The sequence below is a fragment of the Miscanthus floridulus genome, chromosome 7 (assembly GCF_019320115.1).
Source record: "Miscanthus floridulus cultivar M001 chromosome 7, ASM1932011v1, whole genome shotgun sequence".
NCBI lineage: Eukaryota > Viridiplantae > Streptophyta > Magnoliopsida > Poales > Poaceae > Miscanthus > Miscanthus floridulus.
In genome coordinates this window covers 76,903,442-76,922,824 of record NC_089586.1, presented here as the reverse complement: position 1 = coordinate 76,922,824, position 19,383 = coordinate 76,903,442, and the positions used below count along the sequence as shown (strand labels likewise).

Sequence of the window (19,383 nt, the reverse complement as noted above, 5' to 3'; positions counted from 1 at the left end):
GTCGGCTCAATCACCAGCCGCTCCTGCTGTTCGACTGTAGGGGCGGCTAAATCACCAGCCGCCCCTACTGATGGCGTACGAATAAATAGCAGCCACTCCCTTCTTCCACCTTGGGACACACTCTTCTACACAAAAAAAGGTTGAGAGGCCTTAGGCTCCTCCTAAAAATTGCTCTACTAAGGGGGATGTTTTGATCTCAAATCCTTTGGTGGAGAGTCTCTAAAAGGTAAGGAAATGTTTCTCCAACTTTTTATTTAAAGTTTAATTCGTTGGTTAGTGAGTAATTTGATTTTTGGTTTTCTCTCTCTTCCAGGAGCTTGAGCTAGTTATGAGTGAAATTGGACCCTAATTTTCACTATACTAGGGTAAATTAGGTAGGGAAGTAAGATTGCACCCTTTGTTAGTACATCTTTGTTGATTTTAGTGTAGTATTAGTGAAGTTTGGTGCATGTGTCATGAAACCCTATATCTAGATCCAGATCTAGGATTTTGTTTTTTTTTTCTTTTTCATTTTTTTCTTTATGTGACTAGGGTTTGCATGTAGGTGAATGTGTAAGATTTTAATTATTGCTAATGTGTAAAATATCCTCTAGCATGGCTACTAATTATCATTTAATATTTATTTTGATTCCTTTCTATAATGTGTGTTTTTAATTAGTTATGGATAAATAGGCCATTAATTAATTATCCTCTACCATGAAATTGGAATGGAGTTTGCATGAAAGGTAGTGGATGAAATATTAAATGTTGCTAATTGTTTTCTTTTAAATTGTTTATTTGAACTAATTAATTTATATTTTAAAATATTTATGCATTAATAGTCAATTAATTAACTATCCTCTACTACCATGGTGCGTGTCTCAGGTATATACAATTATTCTCGAGTAATATTCTTTCTTTGGTTGTTTTGTTTCTATAAGATGGACTACAGGAACTCTTGGATGTATGGTTCGTTAAGACACGACGCTCTTTTCCGTGATGAGGTGGACAAATTCATCAAAGCCGCAGAGAAGCATGCAGCGACGTTGAAAGAGAATAGTGACACGATTATTTGTCCCTGCAAAGATTGCAAGAATCTTATTGCATTTCGAGATGTGAGTACCATCAAAGAACATCTGATTAGGAGAGGATTTGTTCCGGACTACACAGTGTGAATTCATCATGGTGAAACAGTGGTTGTTGATGACAGCGACGATGATCTAGCTGATAAAGCTGAAACCCAAGCATACTTGTCCCGATTCACAGACGATCTTAAGCAACAAATGGATCGTGACTATGGCAATCAACAAGGTGGTGGCTTTGGCAATCAACAAGGTGATGATGATGCTGGTGGTGCCAGCAATGATGACGAAGCATGTGAGGGGGATGTAGATGACAGTGACAACTTGGACGAAATGCTTGAGGCCTTTGGACTAGAAATATCAGAAAAGAGCAAGAGAGGTCTAGAAAATCTTGAGAGGGTGACAAAAGCATCGAAGAATACTATGTATGATGCTGAGAAGGGCTGTCCGACATACTTCACATTGCTACGTTTTGTGCTTGAGCTACTCATCCTGAAGGCTAAGTACGGCTGGTCGGACTACAGTTTCAATGATCTGTTGTGCCTCATGTCACGGTTGCTCCCACGGCCAAATAGAGGCTCTCAACGGAGTGGGGCGAAAGGTCCTGTACTTTGGCATAATTGAAGATATATGAGAACTTGACTATGGAAGAGATATAAAGGTGGCCCTGTTTCGATGCCGCTGGATCAAGCAACATCAATTCAATGAGATCGGACAGAGAGTCATTGACCTCCAGAATGTAGGCTACCAGGATGACCCTTGGGTGCTCGATGAACGTGTCGCGCAAGTCTTCTATATGCCCGACCCACAAAGTAACCTCCCCCAAAGAAGAAGACAAAGCACGTGGTGGCCTCCGGGAAACAACATATCATCGGAGTTGATGGCGTGGACGATGTTGAAGCTTACAATAAGTGCGATGAGATGCCGCTATTCACAGACTTTTGTAAGAAGATCGAGGCTGTGGAAAAGAACCTGCCCAAAGATGTATTGCCATGGGAACGAAAATGTGTCAAGGGAAAAGTTGTCACGGTGGGCTAGCTAGTTTATGTAAGTGTGTCAGTGTTCGTAAGACTACATTCATGTATGTGTGTGTGAGACTACATTTATGTATGTGTGTGTGAGACTACATTCATATATGTGTGTGTGTGACTACATTCATGTATGTGAGACTACATTTATGTATGTGTGTTTGAAACTACATTTATGTGTGTGTGTTTGAGACTACATTCACGTATGTTTGTGTGAACAATATGTATTAAGAATTTATCAAATTATGAAATTACCAAAATAAAAGTTGTAGATCTCCATGAGTTATTCAACTTTGGTATTCATTACTTTTTCAGTTGAAATGATTTGGGGGTCCAAATTATGGTTTCAACTTGTCTTTTTTCAAATTTCAAAATTTGAAAGGTTCAAATTTAGTCAAATGACAAGATAACCAAAATAAAAGTTGTAGATCTTGATGAGTTGAACAACTTTTATATTCATCACTTTTACATCTGAAATCATTTAGGGTTTGAAAATTTGGTTTGAACTTATCAAATTTCAAATTTTAAAATGTGTAAAACATTGTCACATCCAAGTTTGATCAAACTTAAATGCTGAAGCATGATTTTAGAAATTTTTAGGAAAAAAACCATCATATTTGGAGTTAGTATGAGGGAGAACAACTAGTTATAAAGTTTACCCACAGATTAAAAAGAGAAATCACATTGCTCTAGATGATCCTTGCATGATCATAGTGAACAGTGTGATTTCTTTTTTTAATCTGTGGGTCAATTTTGTAACTAGTTTTTCTTCCTCATACTAACTCCAAATCTAATGATTTTTTTCCTAAAATTTTATAAAATCATTCTCTGTCAATTTATTTTGTTGGTTTTGTCAATATATACAAATGAAAAGTTTGAGCAATTTAAATTTTGAATTTCAAAAAAATTTAACTTCAGACAAGATTTTGGTACCCCGAATGATTTCAGCTAAAAAAGTCATAAATACCAAAGTTGAATAACTCATCAAGATCTACAACTTTTGTATTGGTCATTTCTTCATATGACAAAGTGGTAATGCCATTGTTCATAAATATAACACATCTCTCATAAGGTTTTATAAAGAGTTAAATGCACCAGCGGCCCTCGAACTTGTAGGCGTGTGTCATATAGGTCCATGAACTTGGAAAATACATTTCAGGGTCACTAAACTTGTTAAGTGGTGCACCGCAGGCCCATACCAGCCACGTGTACATTTTTTGCTGATGTGGCATGCTAGTATGACATATAAATGCACCAGCGGCCCTCGAACTTGTAGGCGTGTGTCACATAGGTCCATGAACTTGGAAAATGTATTTCTGGGTCACTAAACTTGTTAAGTGGTGCACCGCAGGCCCATACCAGCCACGTGCATATTTTTTGCTGACGTGGCATGCTAGTATGACATATAATTTTTATTTAACCCCTCACATATATTTTTCTCATAAAAAATAGACCCCAGCGCCCACCCTGCTCACGAACACACCGAGCCGACGCAGACCACGGAGCAGTGCATGGGGCCGCACGCCTGGTCCAAGTGCGAGAGCGGGGCGGAGCAGTCTCGCGTGTTAAAACTGCTCGCCGGCCTGGGGGAAGAGACCTACATAGTGAAGAAAGCGTGGGAACGGTGGCAAATCAGTCGCGACAAAGGTGAGGCTCCGTGGTCTGCGTCGGCTCGGTGTGTTCGTGAGCAGGGTGGGCGCCCGGGTATATTTTTTATGAGAAAAATAGATGTGAGGGGTTAAATGAAAATTAGATGTCATACTAGCATGCACGTCAGCAAAAAATGTGCATGTGGCTGGTATGGGCCTGCGGTGCACCACTTAACAAGTTTAGTGACCCAGAAATGCATTTTCCAAGTTCATGGACTTATGTGACACACGCCTACAAGTTCGAGGGCCGCTGGTGCATTTATATGTCATACTAGCATGCTACATCAGCAAAAAATGTGCACGTGGCTGGTATGGGCCTACGGTGCACCACTTAACAAGTTTAGTGACCCAGAAATGCATTTTCCAAGTTCATGGACCTATGTGACACACGTCTACAAGTTCGAGGGTCGTTGGTGTATTTAACTCTTTTATAAACTATATGAGACACGTGTAAGATTAGTGAACAATGTGTGCTAATAATTTGTCAAATAAAGAAATGACCAAAATAAAAGTTGTAGATATTCATGAGTTGAACAACTTTGGAATTTATCACTTTTTATGTTGAAATCAATTTGGGTCTCAAATTTTGGTTCGAACTTGTCATTTTCAAAATTTCAAATTTGAAAGGTTCAAATTTTATTAAATGATAAGCTGACTAAAATAAAAGTTGTAGATATTAATGAGTTGAACAACTTTGGTATTCATCACTTTTTATATTGAAATCATTTTGGGTCTTAAATTTTGGTTCGAACTTGTCATTTTTTAAAATTTTAAATTTGAAAGGTTCAAATTTTATCAAATGATAAGATGACCAAAATAAAAGTTGTAGATCTTCATGACCTCTACAACTTTGATGTTTATCAAATTTTCTTTTGAGATCATTTGGTGTCTCAAAATTATTTTAGTAGTTTTAATTTTAATTTTTTAAAATTTAAAATTTTTTTCCCATTTTTAAAGGTTCAATTTTTGCAATTTTAAACTGTTGTAGCTGTTTTAGTTATTGTATATGTAAATATATCTATAAAAAATAATTATAAAATTTTGTACTGTATTATTTATTATTTACGTGTGAATAATTCATTTTGATTTAGAATTTTTTTAAAAAAATTCAATTGTAGGGGCGGCTTATAACCTCAGTCGCCTCTACCTCTGACGTATATTACCATGACCGTCGCTGTAGGCGCTAAGTGTTGGACGAAATCGGACTCCTCCACCGTAAGGCTGTTCAATTTCGCCGCCGACGCCGCCTGCACCGCCGCACCTGCACCGCCATCGCCTACCCCTCCCTGACCCCTCCACCGCCTCCTCCACCGTCTCCCTGACCCCAACCGCTGCCCCCGCCCCATCCACCGCCGTTCCCAGGCCGCGACGCCTGTCTCCGCATCCGCAAGCCCTCTCTGCATCCGCAAGCCAGGGCCAGCACGCCGGACCGCCCACGCCGTCCGTGCCTTGCCGCGCCTACCCGCCGAACCAGCGTGCATCGACGAGCGTCGCCCGCCTATGGCCATGACCTGCTTGACGCCAAGCTCCCCCCCTAATCCGCTGAGGACCATCCCCTGGATCTCCCCCTAATCCGCTGAGTGGCCTACGGCGCCGAAGCTTGAGGAGCTCCTCGTGGAGGAGACGTGGGCGGAGGCACTCCACGGGGAGCTGCGCAAGCCATACGCGCTCGAGCTCTGCCGCTTCATCGCCCACGAGCGGCTCCACGGCCCGCTGCCTGTGTACCCGCCGCCGCACCTCGTGTTCCACGCGCTCAACGCCACCCCGTTCGACCATGTCAAGGCAGTCATCATCGGTTAGGTATAGCTTGCCTGCTGCTACCGTATATCATCTCTAGTGACCATCAGTTGTTTGTGCTGATTTTGTGATACTAGATATCAGCACTGTCAAACCTCGATTTTCTCCTCATAGAAAACAAAGCAGGGAGCACCGTTTTTCTTTCTCCAGAGTAGTCTTGATATTTAGTCTGTTTAATAAGAATTCAGCACCACCTGGATCCCACAATATCACCTGTTGATCCTTGATGATGCTAGTTCATAGCATGCCACTGAGCATCTGCTGCAGCCACACTAGAAGTTTCTGAAACTGAAACACAATTCTCTGACAAGTGACAAATGAATTGCTTGATTAGTGCCAAGTAGCTGCTTGATTAACACACATTTCCTTCTTTCTCCAAATGAAGACCTTTGATTCAGATCCGCCTTCTTGTTCTTCAGTAGGATATCAGTTGCATGAATGATTAACAATCTGCACTTAGCACTGGACTTGAAAACTTCACCATTTCTGGCAGGGGCTGTGATGCGATTCTAGTAGTAACTGTGTCTGTAATGAGGTTCCTGACAAGACAACAGTTAACATGGTTTCTGCACACGAACAATAGCCTTGGGGTTTCCATTGTGTTAGCTCTTCATAATCATAGTTTGCAACAAAAAGCTCTTCTGTTTTTCTCTGCTGAACAATTGCTCACAGCCCAAGTGCAGAACAATATATTGATAGTTCTTCAAATCCTTTTGTGGTGGTCGTGGTGGCCATTTATGTATACATTGTAGTCCACTTTGGCAGCACCAAAACATTAGCAATGCATAGATGACCAAATCAGAGTATTCATGAAAATTAAGCTCAACATAGTAGCTGATAGTTGGAGGTTCAAAAATATACATTATGCATTCCCAATTTTCCTCTTGATTAAAACACTTTCCCATACACACTTCAACATATTGACTGAACTTGAAAGATGACCATAGTCTTGGCCACTCTTCTCCACTATTCTGCAATGGTCACTGTAACTAACACAACAATGCTTATCTGTGCACAGCTCAAATTTTCAGCTAACAGACTCAGTTTCCAATTCTCTTCCTTGTGAGAGCATATAACTATACCAACACCAACAATAAAGATATACCTTGCAATTTCAATGCAACCACACTTGCTCTTGTGATTATTGTAGTTGACACTTCTATCCATCGTCAACATGTCCAGCCATTTAACTGTCATATCTCCTATGTCAGACAATGACCACACTTGCTCTTGTGATTTTGTGATACTAGATTTTTTTTTTTTTTCTGGTCTACTTTCATTATCATTGGCACATCAAGTGATTACAAGGGCATATTCTTTTTTATTTATTTTGTATCCTTCTATGACGGATATTAAGCACCACATTCTGACTTTTGTCCAATATACCAGCCCTTCTTATTGTGCAGTGGTAATGTGTCACAGTTCTGGTAGTGTAACGCCATTTTTTTATTTGATTATCTGATATGTAAATGGGGCTCAGTTTGTCTGACTGTTACCCAATGTTGGTTTTGTCTGACTCGCAATAAACCAAAACATGGATGTACTAATCTCACATGTTGCAAATATAACTTATTGCTTCTGTGTTGTCTTTTACCATGCAACAAGATTTGTTAGTTCCTGGTAATTGATTTGAGCATATGCTGATTAGTGGTAAAGACTAAAAACCCAAGTTTCATTTTATAACATATTGAGGTGTCATATCGATTAAATGAAATGGAGTTGCCATTTCATACCACAAATTTATAACATCCTCTGGGCTTATCATTTTATAACATATTAATGTCTTGTGTGCTGGTGTTATCAGCAGATGATATTATGTTGTGTCAGTTTAATGTGATAATGGTTCTATGCTGTGAGCTAGTTCATGATTGTTAGAACCAGAAACTATGTTGCTTAGAGCCAATATTTTGTTTTAGCATCCTCTGGGCTTATCATGTTTCAGGCTCGCTATCTCAGGTCAGTCCCGTTGAGGTTTATTTTGATTGTTAGTTCGTCGGCTGAGTTTTGTCTCGCGTTTCTGAAGAAAGACTCGTGATGCCGTGATTTCTGTTGTGGATGGATGGTCAATCACATCATCACATACTAAAATCGAGTGATGTATTCCTTGACCATGCTATTTTACTTAACGTCAAAAGGTTAAACGTATGTCGCCGATGTGTAACTAGAGATTGTAGCAATCACTATTGTGATAACGATTTTGGTTGTGGTGTCGTTCCCTTGTAGCTAGGCTCAGCTTGTGTGTGCTAAACCCATTGATCGCTGCTGTCAATCACATCATCACATACTACATGGAAATGCTCTAAAACCTTTCAAAACATAATTGTTTAATGAGGTAGCGACGTAGTGTATCCTATCCTGCATATGAAATTTCCATTGGAAATATCAGCACTTCCCACAAATAGTACGTTCGATGTAAAGGACATTGCTCCTCTCTGTGAACTGTAATTCTATTCGATGTAAAGGGCATGGTTTTCTTGGAGATTTTTCTGGAGGTACCTAACAAGTCCATACAAGTCAAAGAAAAAAGCATAGAAACTTAAATATGGACCCCATATTCAAGACAATCAGAGAACAATCACCAATCTACTAACAAAAATGACTTCCCAAGTCAACCTGAATTTACCACAATGATCACTAGAATTAGAAACCCAAGAAACACAGAGAATCAGAGATAACCAAATATGAGCAGTAACTTTGTTTACTGGACAATAGAATTATGAGTAACCAAAAGTAGTCACTCATGCAAGGACACTGTAGATCCTCATTATCTTTTCTTCTGTCCATCTTGTTTGAGTCATACAACATATGCAGTGGGCTAGTCCTGCTTTCTCTTTGTTTGACTACTACTACTACAAGTACTACTACTACTAGTACTACTACAAGTACTACTACTACTAGTACTACTACTTGTACTACTAGTACTACTACTTCTACCACTAGTACTACTACTTCTACTACTTATACTACTTTTTTATTGCATCTCTTAGAACAAGGCACGAAATATCGCGAACATCAAAGAGTACATCTGGATGCCCCGTGAATGATGAGCAGCCATCCCATGGAGAGCAAGAACTAGATGACCAGCTTACTCAGGAGCAGTTCGATAACGAGTTAGAAAAGGGTCTAGAAGTGATGCTTACTTAGGAGGACCTTGTCGATGATGAGGATCTAGTGAGGGAGCCCAGGGAAGAGAAGGCGGAGAGGATGCCCAAGGCGAAGAAGGGGATGATGATGAGGATGAGGATGAGGATGAGGATGGCGACACCTCATCATGGGGATATGTAAGTCCCAAGGATCCTTTCCCATGAGAACCCAGACGGAGGCCAACGGAGGACGAGTTGGACAAGGATTTTGATCCGAACGACGAGGTACGGATAAAGCCTTAGTAGCTTGTAAATTTGGCTAATGCTATGGCTATATGTTACCTCTGCTAACACTTTTGACCTGCCGTATACATAGGTCGTCCCTACTCAACCTCTGAAAAGACGACGTCGGCCTTCGGCTCGTCTTGTCGGACAATACGTAGCAGGGCAAAGGAGATCAGAGGAACGAGCCATAGATACTCACAATGAGGCCTCCGCTTCACAACCTCAGGACACAACCACGACTGAGACTGCCCTACCAAAGAGGAAACGAGGGGGGATTAGAAAGCCAAACCAATATCACGATAAGGCATGCTATGTGATAACAGAGGTCGGGCCAGACGGACAGATCCTTGAGCCATATACATACAGGGCGAAATTTTGTAATCACATCGGGTTTGTAGTTAGAGATAAGTTGAACCTAGCTATCCGTGGCTAGAATCTTGTACCTATGAGCCAAAAGGTAGACCTATGGGAGAAGCTGAAGTAGAACTTTAGGTTTCCGGAGGGAACACACGAGTTGGTACAAGAAAATGCTTTTAAGATAATGGGGCAGAGCTTCCGACGTTGGCGGTTGGATCTGAACAAGAACTTTATTCAACAGAAGTTAACTCCTTTCCATGAGTATGGCAACATAACTCCTAGTCAATGGGAGGAGCTCGTGGCTGAGAAGACTTCAGAGGCATCATTGGCCCTCAGTGCCCGTAACAGCGAGCAGACGAAGAAGAACCAACACTACCCTCGTCTAGGCCCCGGTGGCTACGCTGGCAAGCAAGAGGTCTTTAGGAAGATGGACACAGAGGCCGAAGCTGTCGGGAATACGGAAGTGCCAAAGTTGAAGCCACGCCTCAAACAGTGGATATACGCGAGGAGTGTAGATTCATCCGGTAGTAGCCTCAAGTTTGCTAAGCCGGAGACCGGAGAGGTAGTATCAAAGATACTGAAACTTACTGAAGACAAGGAGAAGGGCGCATTCAACCCTTCCAGAGAGAGGGACGAGCTTACCGTTGCCTTGGGAAACCCCGAGCACATAGGACGCACCAGGGGGCTAGGGAAGAGGATGTCCTGGAAGCACAGATTCATAGAGGAGAGGCACATGTACAAGAAACATGGCAGAGACCGAGAGTCTAATCTTGAGCGCCAAGTGAAGGCTCTAGTTGAAAAGATGTTGATGAAGAAAGGACTGTCTATGATGGAGCCACAGACACTAATGGGGCCGCCCGAAGAACTGGTGGTAGTTGGCAACCCTCCAGATGTTCCTAGCAGTCAAGGTTCCAATGCAACTGGAACCCCCGTCGATCGCATATGGGCGCCAACCAGTTGCAAATTGGTGGTTCCGATGGGCAGGCAAAATGTGATCATTGAGGTGGCAACGGGCGTGGCACATCCTCCGGGCGGCACGTGGCACAATAGGGACATCCCATAGGACTACACTCGGGTCGAGGTGCATACCGTGAAGCCCGAGTTCATGACTTGGAAGATAGAACACCCTACTACCGAGGGGCTCGTGTTACTCGGAGACGTCATGAACCAGTTCATCCTCTGGCACAGACGGGACATTGTATTGACCGAGTCTTCGCCAACTCCGATTGAAGTTCATCCTCTGGAGCGACCCGTTGAGGACGGGGAGGTATACTCACCGGCCCATGATCATGATCACCACACGCTAGAGACTTCTCCACCTCGTACCGAGCAAGGGCATGATGACATGCCACATCCTTCTCCACCTCGTACCGGGCATGGGCATGATGACATGCCACGTCCTTCTTTAGCTCGTACCGAGCAAAGGCATGATGAGATGCAACATCCTTCTCAACAAGCGCAGCCGATACATGAACAACAAGTGTCTCATGAACAGTAATTGCCTCGTGAACAGCCGATACGTGAAGAACAAGTGGCCCCTGGAGCAGGTGATGCACAAGTTGACAAGGACATGCCCGAATGGGAAGCTCGAAACAAAATCCCAATCAAGATAAGGCCATCGTATGTGGGCCTTAATGACATCTCGTCGGTGCACAAGTGGATGGCCCATGACCAGTTCAAGCCTAAGAACCAAGTAAAAGAATTCAGAGCACCAGCTTCTGAGAAGGGCACCACTAGCAAACTACACAAAGGGTTTAACAAGTATCCAGCTGTTGATAACCTCAAATGGTCAAATGATTGCCTAGATAAATATGAAAAGGCAAGAACTTCCTACCAAACCGAGTCATACAGTGCTTGCCATATGGAATGAGAAAGTTCCACGATTGGTACTTGCATGCTCAGATAACAGAACTAGAAATCTTACAAGCATGGATCCCTGCTGGCACATTTGGAGCCCCAGGTGGGCAAATTGTCGTTGAGTTTAAGGATATCCAGGCATGCTTCCACCTCAGACGAATGGAAATGAATCTAATTCGCATGTGGTGCCTGTAAGTCCTTGCCCTCTTGATATGATATGAATGTAATCTTTTGATTTTGTTATAACTAACCCGCACCGTGATTTGTAGAATGCAAGCGGACTTTGTGAGAAAGAGGCCAGCTCTGAAACACGGGTATATAGACCCTTCACCTATAGCATCAATAAATTTTAATTACCCTAAAGAGTGAAAACTAGATTGTAAAGAACTAGGAGGTGGAAAGACACTTAAGGAGAAAGAGGACATCAGGAACAAGAAAATATTAGAAGAGTCCCTCAAGGTTGCGGCATACATTGCCCTATGTTTTAAAAATCTCCAACAACACGATAATATATGGATACCATACCACTTCAAGTAAGTTCGACTGTATACTTAGCTTTGTTTAATATACTTTGTTCGATGCAAAAGAGCTTGTGTACCTTCTATGACTAAATTCATGCAGCGATCACTGAATTTGCATAGACGTCTGGCTCTCACATAGCATGGCATGGGTCTTTGATTCAGCGGATTTCCCAGTCGAGACATACACAGACTTCATAGCGATTGTCAAGACGTATACATATTGACAATCCTCATTTTAGCTACTATGTTTGTACACATAATTGTAAGGTTCAATGTGGGATACTAACAAGTTGCATTTGCTAAAACCATTAGAACAGGGCATTCAGGCACTATGTCCAGGAACATAAGGAGAGGCATCATCCAAATAGGAAGAAAAAGTTGTATGTCAAAACTCTATGTGTGGTAAGTGTTATTTACTTTGGTACTCCATATATTACGTGTCTGTCAATAGCATTACTTAATATCTCCATATGCAAAACACACAGTGCCCAAGCAGAAGCCTGAGAGTCTACATTGTGGATACTACACATGTATTATGATGAGTACCATCGGTGGCTACAACAGAAACCCCAATCTGGTAAGTTTGAACATCTTCGCTCGTAGTATGAAAAGTTCGCATATGTTGTGATATAGTAAACCTAAACTTGTTCTCTTGTAGTTGGAGAAAGATAAAGACACGAGAAGGAACCCATACAAGGATGACGAGCTCTTAGAGATGGTCGGCGACCTTTGCAACTTCATAATGGACCAGATTGTGTACCATAAAGGCACTTACCATCATCTTCTTTTCGACCTAGGTAGTAATCCTCTATACCAACACCTTCGTGAGACTGATAGGCTAGCCCTAGACCGTTGATGACAATGTGGACTTATGGTATGGTTTGGATCAGACTTTGGAACGGTTTGGACTTTGTTTTGCATGTGGACTTATGGATTTCTTAATGAACTATGTTATAATGATGGACTTCATAATGGACTATGTTGTAATGATGAACTTTTGTGAATTGACTTGTGATGATATTCTAAATAATTGTCTTGTGTTTGTGGATATATATATGTATATTTATGACAGTCAGATTCGAAATTGAATTATATATATATATATATATATATATATATATATGGTCAGATTTAAATTTGAATTATTTTTTTTACTGGAAAATCCACTGTAGGGACGGTTCTTGATTGAACCGTCCTTACAAATACACACAACAGAGGCGGCTGGTGATACAGCCGCTCTTACAGAAGTCCACTACAGGGGCGGCTGATATTACCAGCCACCCCTAAAGAGGGCACTGTAGGGGCGGCTGAAAACACCAGCCGCCCCTACAGAGGGCACTGCAGGGGCGATCAGGAAACCACCCCTACAGAGGCACCCTCTGTAGGAACACCCTGGGAAGGGCGGCTGGCGCAACCGCCCCTACAGAGGCTCTAGAGCCGCCCCTACAATTAACTTCTGTAGTAGTGGAAAAAATGATATTTGTTGACGATGAACGTGCAGAATGCTGCATTGATATTTGGTCGTAGCTGAAGTAGATTGATTCCGTCTTGATCTGCGCCGTGGGGCATAGATGCGCAGAGAAGCTGTACCAGAGCCCAAAGGCCGCCACCGAGTAGCCGTCATAGCCTTTGCAGATGGGAACGCCTCGCCTTGTCACTGGCCGCTCCAATCGATGAGAGTTTTTTTTTTTTGCGATTTTCAATGATCAAGTGCACAACCCTACGTGCCGCGCCAACTGTCGACGTTAATGGTCGGCACAGCAGTCCACCCAAGATCGTAATTGTTTGGTAGGGATGCGGTCAATCAGGTGCCTGATGGTGCGCAGGGACACGAGGTTTAGACAAGTCTCCTACGACGGAAGCTTGCTAAAGAGGCAGCTGAGAAGGAACTGGAAGAATTTGTCCACTTACTCAAGTCTGCCAAAGCATTGCCTATGGAGTCCAAGCCTCCTAAAACTTCATGGTTGGTGGTGCATGGACTGAAATTTGTGATGGCATGGCGTCTGCTATTACATTGGATGAAGTCATGGAAGTTCACGAGGCATATCTCTCTTTTATTCAACGACAATGCTTTGTGGCCTCTGATAAGTTGGTAAGCATCTTTGCCATCTTAATATGAATCAATAAATCATCCTGATATTTAAACTTGGATAATAATGGCCATTAGTTGTGTTCTTTAGTGGGCCCTCTCATTGCCAGTCGGGTTAACACTATTCTTGGATTGGCACTGGACTTTCACAATGTAGAACAAACTCTCAGTACTGGTGGGACGGTTTCAGTTGTGAGAACATGATGCTTGATGTAAATCGAACGAATTGAGAAGCAATTTGATGAGTGTGTCTTATTTCTCTTGAGGGTAGGTTTCTAAATCTATTTGCTAATCGTGCATTGGTCTGGGACTCTGGGGTTTGCAATTCACATGACAAGCTGCAGCCAAGAGGAAAAGGCCACGGCTTGCCATGAAATCTTGGTTTTTTCTGTTACTCTTCTTGCGTTTGTATCTAAAAGTATTGCTTCACTTGTCGTCTGCGATTTCATAACAGAAGGAAGGATTGGATTCACCTGGTTGTCTGGTTGAATAGCACGAGAAATTGATCATGGGCTGGGGATGTAGATGTACCGAACATCTTGACAGTGACTTGGTGTAAAAAAAAATAAGGCGACATTAATTGTTTAGGTTTGAGGTTCGATTTTTTCAGCTCATTAGAATTTGGATAATAAATGTTGCAACTGCCTCAGAGAATTGTTCTGATCTCAGTTAATTTTATGCTAACTTTATAAGTTTGAAACCATGATTTTCAACTAAAAATCAAAATCTGGAGAAACATCACGGGCCTCCCAGCTGCCTTGTTGCAATGTGGTTCAGACAGTTGCAATATTGGAGAAACATGCTCCAAATATTTCCATACAAGTAATAAACTAATTTATCTTTTTTGTAGGTTTGGCTTCTCATATGGTGAGATGTAGTTTCATGTATCTTTATTCAAGGATATGACCTTTTTCGTTAGTTAGTTCAAATTGACGACTCTTTGTATGTTATTGTGCTCTATTTACAAGAGATTTTAGTTTAATTGTATCACAGTAATAGTTGTATGGATATGTAGTTTCCATGTCTTTCAACGATGGGAATAAACATTTTCTCGAATTATAAATTTCTAGCATTGATACTACAATGCTACCTTTGTCTCACACGGTCCGTCCAAAATGCGAGGGATTTAGAATCTGTCATTTTTTTCTGGGAGATACAGAACATGCACATACTCAATGAGTTTTATCTCACCTCAATATAAATATTTGTGATCTAATAATTGGACATAGAATTTTATTACCTATCCCTCATATTATGGAATGTTTTAACCTTATCAAGATACCCATCGGACGCTTTTTTCCATCACTCGTTTAGATAAGAGTATGTTTTATCTTACTATAGACACGTGCGTGCCGCACGTGTATGGCTACTATTATTATTGACGAATGGATCAATGAGTATATCTATAGCTAATTATTATATGAGCGGGTTTTATATAAACCGTAGATAATATGACAAAGACATAGAGCCAATGGCCCTTACCTGGGATAACCAAAAAGTCTAAGCATGAGTTGAATAAATAATGAGTAGACCAGTTGCGATAATGCATGTCTCAGTAGTTACTAGTGGCAGGTTACCTATCCTTTTACAGCATTGAAATTCACATTCTACAAAGGCTGCCTAACTCAACTTTGTTTTGCACTTGTAGCCAGCTTGCATTGTCTCTGATCGTTGCAGTAACCGAACCCCGTCCTTCAAGGCATGCATGCATGTACTATGCGTGGAGTTGTAGTTTGTCGCTGCGTGTGTCTACTTCAATGGCTTTTGTTCCTGCTGACCAGGTCGGTGCAGTTGGGCAGCAGTTAAGTCACAGGCGAAGTGGCGAACCTTCTTGCAATCAGCCTATGTGCCCCATACCTTGCTGAAAGTGACAGTATTCGTGTGGGAAAGAAGGCAAGAGAATCCACCAAATGGTTTCATTTTCATTTACTGTTTTAATGAAAGTTGTTTATTCTGGCAACTGCGTGCATAAGCCATGACCGCAAGCTCAACCATTTCACCGTTACAATTAGCCTGTTCGCTTCTACTAAAGCAACGGTGTTGCTGCAATTCTTACTGTAAGGCGCTCACTCATATAAGGTACTATGTCCAGCTGCAGTGCAGCCGTTTTAGCTTATTTTAACAGGCGTAATAGTAGGTCTGATATCTTGTTAATATATGAACGCCCACCTATGTATGTACTATATGTCAGGGGGAAGGTCCACATGACAGGCGTCTCTATTGTATGGCGTGCCCGTTTTATCAATGCTCTTGCAACATAGTAGATCTAATCCAGCTTGTCCCCCTTCTAGAGAACCTCCGCATGTAATAAGCACCATGTTCGCTTGATCGTATCAGCCATATTTATTAGTCATGATACAGTATTTTTCTCTCACAATAAAACAACATCAGCCGGCTTATAAGCCACAGAATTGTTCGGAGTACTGGTAAGCAAATCATCTATCTGGCCTGCCCGACTGGCCACAACATGTACAAGTACAATGACCAGCATCCGAAGAAGAAGGCCCGACGGGTGGTGGTGGCCGCCAGAGAGCGGGAAGCTGCAGATTGGGTCCGATCCGGGCGGTGGGAGAGGGACAGTGGCCAAGGCCAACTTCAAGTCTTCAACTTGCATAAGCCTGGATTATTGGCGGCGACACAGTCAAAAGGCCGACTAAAATAATGTGCAACCATCTCTCTCTCTCTCTCTCTCTCTCTCTCTCTCTCTCAATATCTCTCTCCACCCAACTTTCTTGCATAGCCGAGTGCCGAATGCAGCTAACCGTGTCATCCTAGCTTGTGCTGAGTGGCATGGCGCACACACACACTGGCACGGAACGAACAACCTTTGACTAGACACTAGGGAAAATACCTTTGCTTCTACCGAAGAAAATACCCTTTTCTTTATTATATCACATAAACGAAATGGAGCGGTACGTACGTACTACTCGGATAAGGAGGCGCTGCAGTGTACAAGTGTTTTCTTCTTCTTCTTAGAAGAAGTTGGAGGAGGCAGCTGGGCCACATCAGGGCGGGGGTGCCCATTGCCATGGCGGCGGCGACGGGAGAAGAAGGAGGCCGCAGCGGGTCCATCCGATGGCGAGCAAACGAAGTGGCCAAGACGTTGATGAACATAGTCTTTGCATTTGCGTCGGACAGCCGAATGGTCGGGGAGCAGGCCCCATCAGGTTTCCGTCTGACTGGTTGGTGTTGGCATGCGAGGAAGCTAGCGAAGGTTGAGGGGCGAGGTTGGGGGATTAATAACAAAGTGAAAAAGCGGGAGACCAAGCGCGGCAGGTCGCCCGCCCAACACATGCATGCAGTGGAATCACGCCTCCTCTCGCTTCTCGTCTCTTTTAACCCCACTTTCACAGTTTCACTGCTGCAGTTCTTCCTCTCCAACTTCTTCTAAGAAGAAGAAGAAAACACTTCTGTCTTGTTTAGTTCCTCTAAACTCCTAAAAAATACACTATGTAAAAAGAAGATTTCCCAGTACATCAAAATTACGGTACATGCATGGCTACACGTACGTTTGGATGTCAAGCAATCGGGACTCATGCGAACGAGGTTTTGACGTCTTTGACCTTATTACTAGGCGCATACGATATATACGTAATACGAGGCATGCAAATCGCATGTTTGGTTTGCCGGACGCACTGATGCTGATCCAACATCATCAGAACGTGATCGCAGCGTTTGGCCAATTGCATGTAGTACAAGGCTTGTAACGTGGTTCACGATTGCAATTTGAAACGAAGCGAGTGATTTCGCCGACAGACAAGCTGAATTTGCCTCATCCATTAATTTCTTTCTTCCTTTCTACCAAAATTCTCTACCCATGTACAAGTTTGTGTTGCTCCAAGAGAAGCGATTCTTTTTTTTCCCTCCTTCCTGCCGTATGGTATGTACTTCCACAGAATCAAATCAAAATCAAGAAATGGGAATTGGAAAAGAAAAGACAAATGTGAGTTGGTTCCCCTGTTCCATCCGTCCGACGCCGACGGCATCATCGGCGTCAGAAGGGCATGATGTGGCTGGTCTTGGAGTCGTACCCCGCGACGCAGCTCTTGTCGTTCACCCGGAAGATCTTGAGCAGCTCCGACGCCATCTGCCTCGCCGCCGCCGAGCACCCGCTCTGCATCAGCAGCAGCAGCTTGGTCAGCCCGCCCTCGCACGCCGCCGCGGCCTCCACCGCGCGCCGGTCCCGGTACCGGTGGCACACCGCCCACAGCACCGACACCGCCGCCTCCGCGCCGCCAATCCCTCCCTTCATCATCTTGGACACCACCGCGGGCACGGCGGTCCCCGCGGACTCGCACACCGCGGCGCGGCCTTCGGCGCACCCCACCGCTGCCTCCAGCACGCGGAATGCCTGGCTCGGGGACCCGGCGTCGGCTTCCAGCACGCGCACCGCGGCCGGGACGGCGCCGAGACGGACCATCTCGGCGCGGGCGCCGCGCCGCGTCGCCGCTATGGCCGCCAGGCACGACAGCCCCGCCGCCACGGCCTGCCTGTCCAGGGCCAGGCCGCCGCCCTTCGTCTTCTTCTCGTCGTCCGCGGGGCCCACCAGGCGGATCAGCTCGCCGATCAGCTCCTCGGACTCAGCCACCGCCGCCGACGCCGCCGCATTGCGGAGCAGCGACTCCACCAGCCTCGCCGCGTCCACGCGCGCCTCCAGCGAGGACCCGCTCCACAGCACGCGCGCCAGGGCCGCGGCCGCGGACGGCGCGTCGGCGGCGAGCGCCGCCGCCACGCGCCTCTTGCTCTCCTCCTCGATGCAGTCGGACGCCGCGATCACCGCCAGCACCCGCACGGCGGCCTCCGCGGCCTCCCTGTCCTCGGACCTCCGCAGCACGGACGCCACGGTCTCCGCGGCGCCGCTGGCCCGAGCCAGCGCGTTCTTGTCGAACTCGTCCACGTCGTCGTCGGAGAGGAAAGCCGCGAGCTTCCGGAGCGCGGGGCAGGGGTCCGCACCAGGGTCAGCGACCCGGCGGAGGAGCTCGGCCGCGGCCGCGGCCGGCGTGGGCCCGACGGCGGACGCCGCGGGCGGTGAGGAGGAGGAGGAGGAGGGAGAGGAGGGCGCGGCTGTGGACGCCCACAGCGCGATGAGGCGGCGCAGGGTGAGGTTCGGGACCATGTCCGTGGAGGGGAGCGGGAGCATGGTGGCCGGGCACGTGGTGTTGCCGGAGTCGAGCCAGCGCTGGATGGAGGCGCGCTCGTAGGTGACGCCCGTGCAGAGGCTCACGGGGGAGCGCATCACGTCCAGCGAGATGGGGCACCGGAAGAGGTTGGGCACCTTCACCTCCAGGCCCTGGTACTCGGCCGATAGCCGCCCGTTCATCTCGCGCCTCCCCATGGATCGATCCAAGTGGATTCCTTGCTTTGGTGCTGTTGGTCCTGTCCGTCTGCAATGCCGCTGGGGGCAGAGACGTGGAGGCGAGGGAATGGGAAAGCGTTGAGGAAAACAGGGGAAAGGGGCCACTGGTATTATAGGCAGTGGTGCTCTTTTGGTTCCACACCCTGTAGTACTGCTGTGTTGCGGAAAGGGCCCCGCTGGGTGTTGCTACTACTAGCGGCCATGATTTGTAAGGTACCGGACTCGGAAATTAAGCCAGAGATTACTTCGAGCAAGTATAGGAATCAGCCCCTGTGGGCTGTGGCGGAGAAGAGAAGCGAT

The 19,383-nt window shown here is 44.8% G+C and overlaps 1 protein-coding gene and 1 long non-coding RNA gene across 2 annotated transcripts; one reads left to right on the top strand and one right to left on the bottom strand.

Annotated features, from left to right (window-relative positions):
• Positions 1 to 4,937: 4,937 nt before the first annotated feature.
• On the top strand, positions 4,938 to 12,580 carry LOC136463502 (uncharacterized). Its single transcript, XR_010761030.1, has 4 exons — positions 4,938 to 5,538; positions 11,951 to 12,040; positions 12,124 to 12,215; positions 12,297 to 12,580. It is a non-coding gene; the product is annotated as an uncharacterized lncRNA (long non-coding RNA).
• Positions 12,581 to 17,544: 4,964 nt separating this feature from the next.
• Positions 17,545 to 19,141, bottom strand: LOC136463501 (U-box domain-containing protein 27-like). The gene has a single exon (XM_066462496.1). It carries the CDS (start codon positions 19,060 to 19,062, stop codon positions 17,722 to 17,724), a length of 1,341 nt encoding a protein of 446 aa, XP_066318593.1. The 5' UTR covers positions 19,063 to 19,141; the 3' UTR covers positions 17,545 to 17,721.
• Between the last annotated feature and the right edge of the window lie 242 nt (positions 19,142 to 19,383).

Coding starts and splice junctions, on each gene's coding strand:
- LOC136463501 (XM_066462496.1), bottom strand. CDS start 19,062: ATGGGGAGGCGCGAGATGAACGGGCGGCTATCGGCCGAGTACCAGGGC.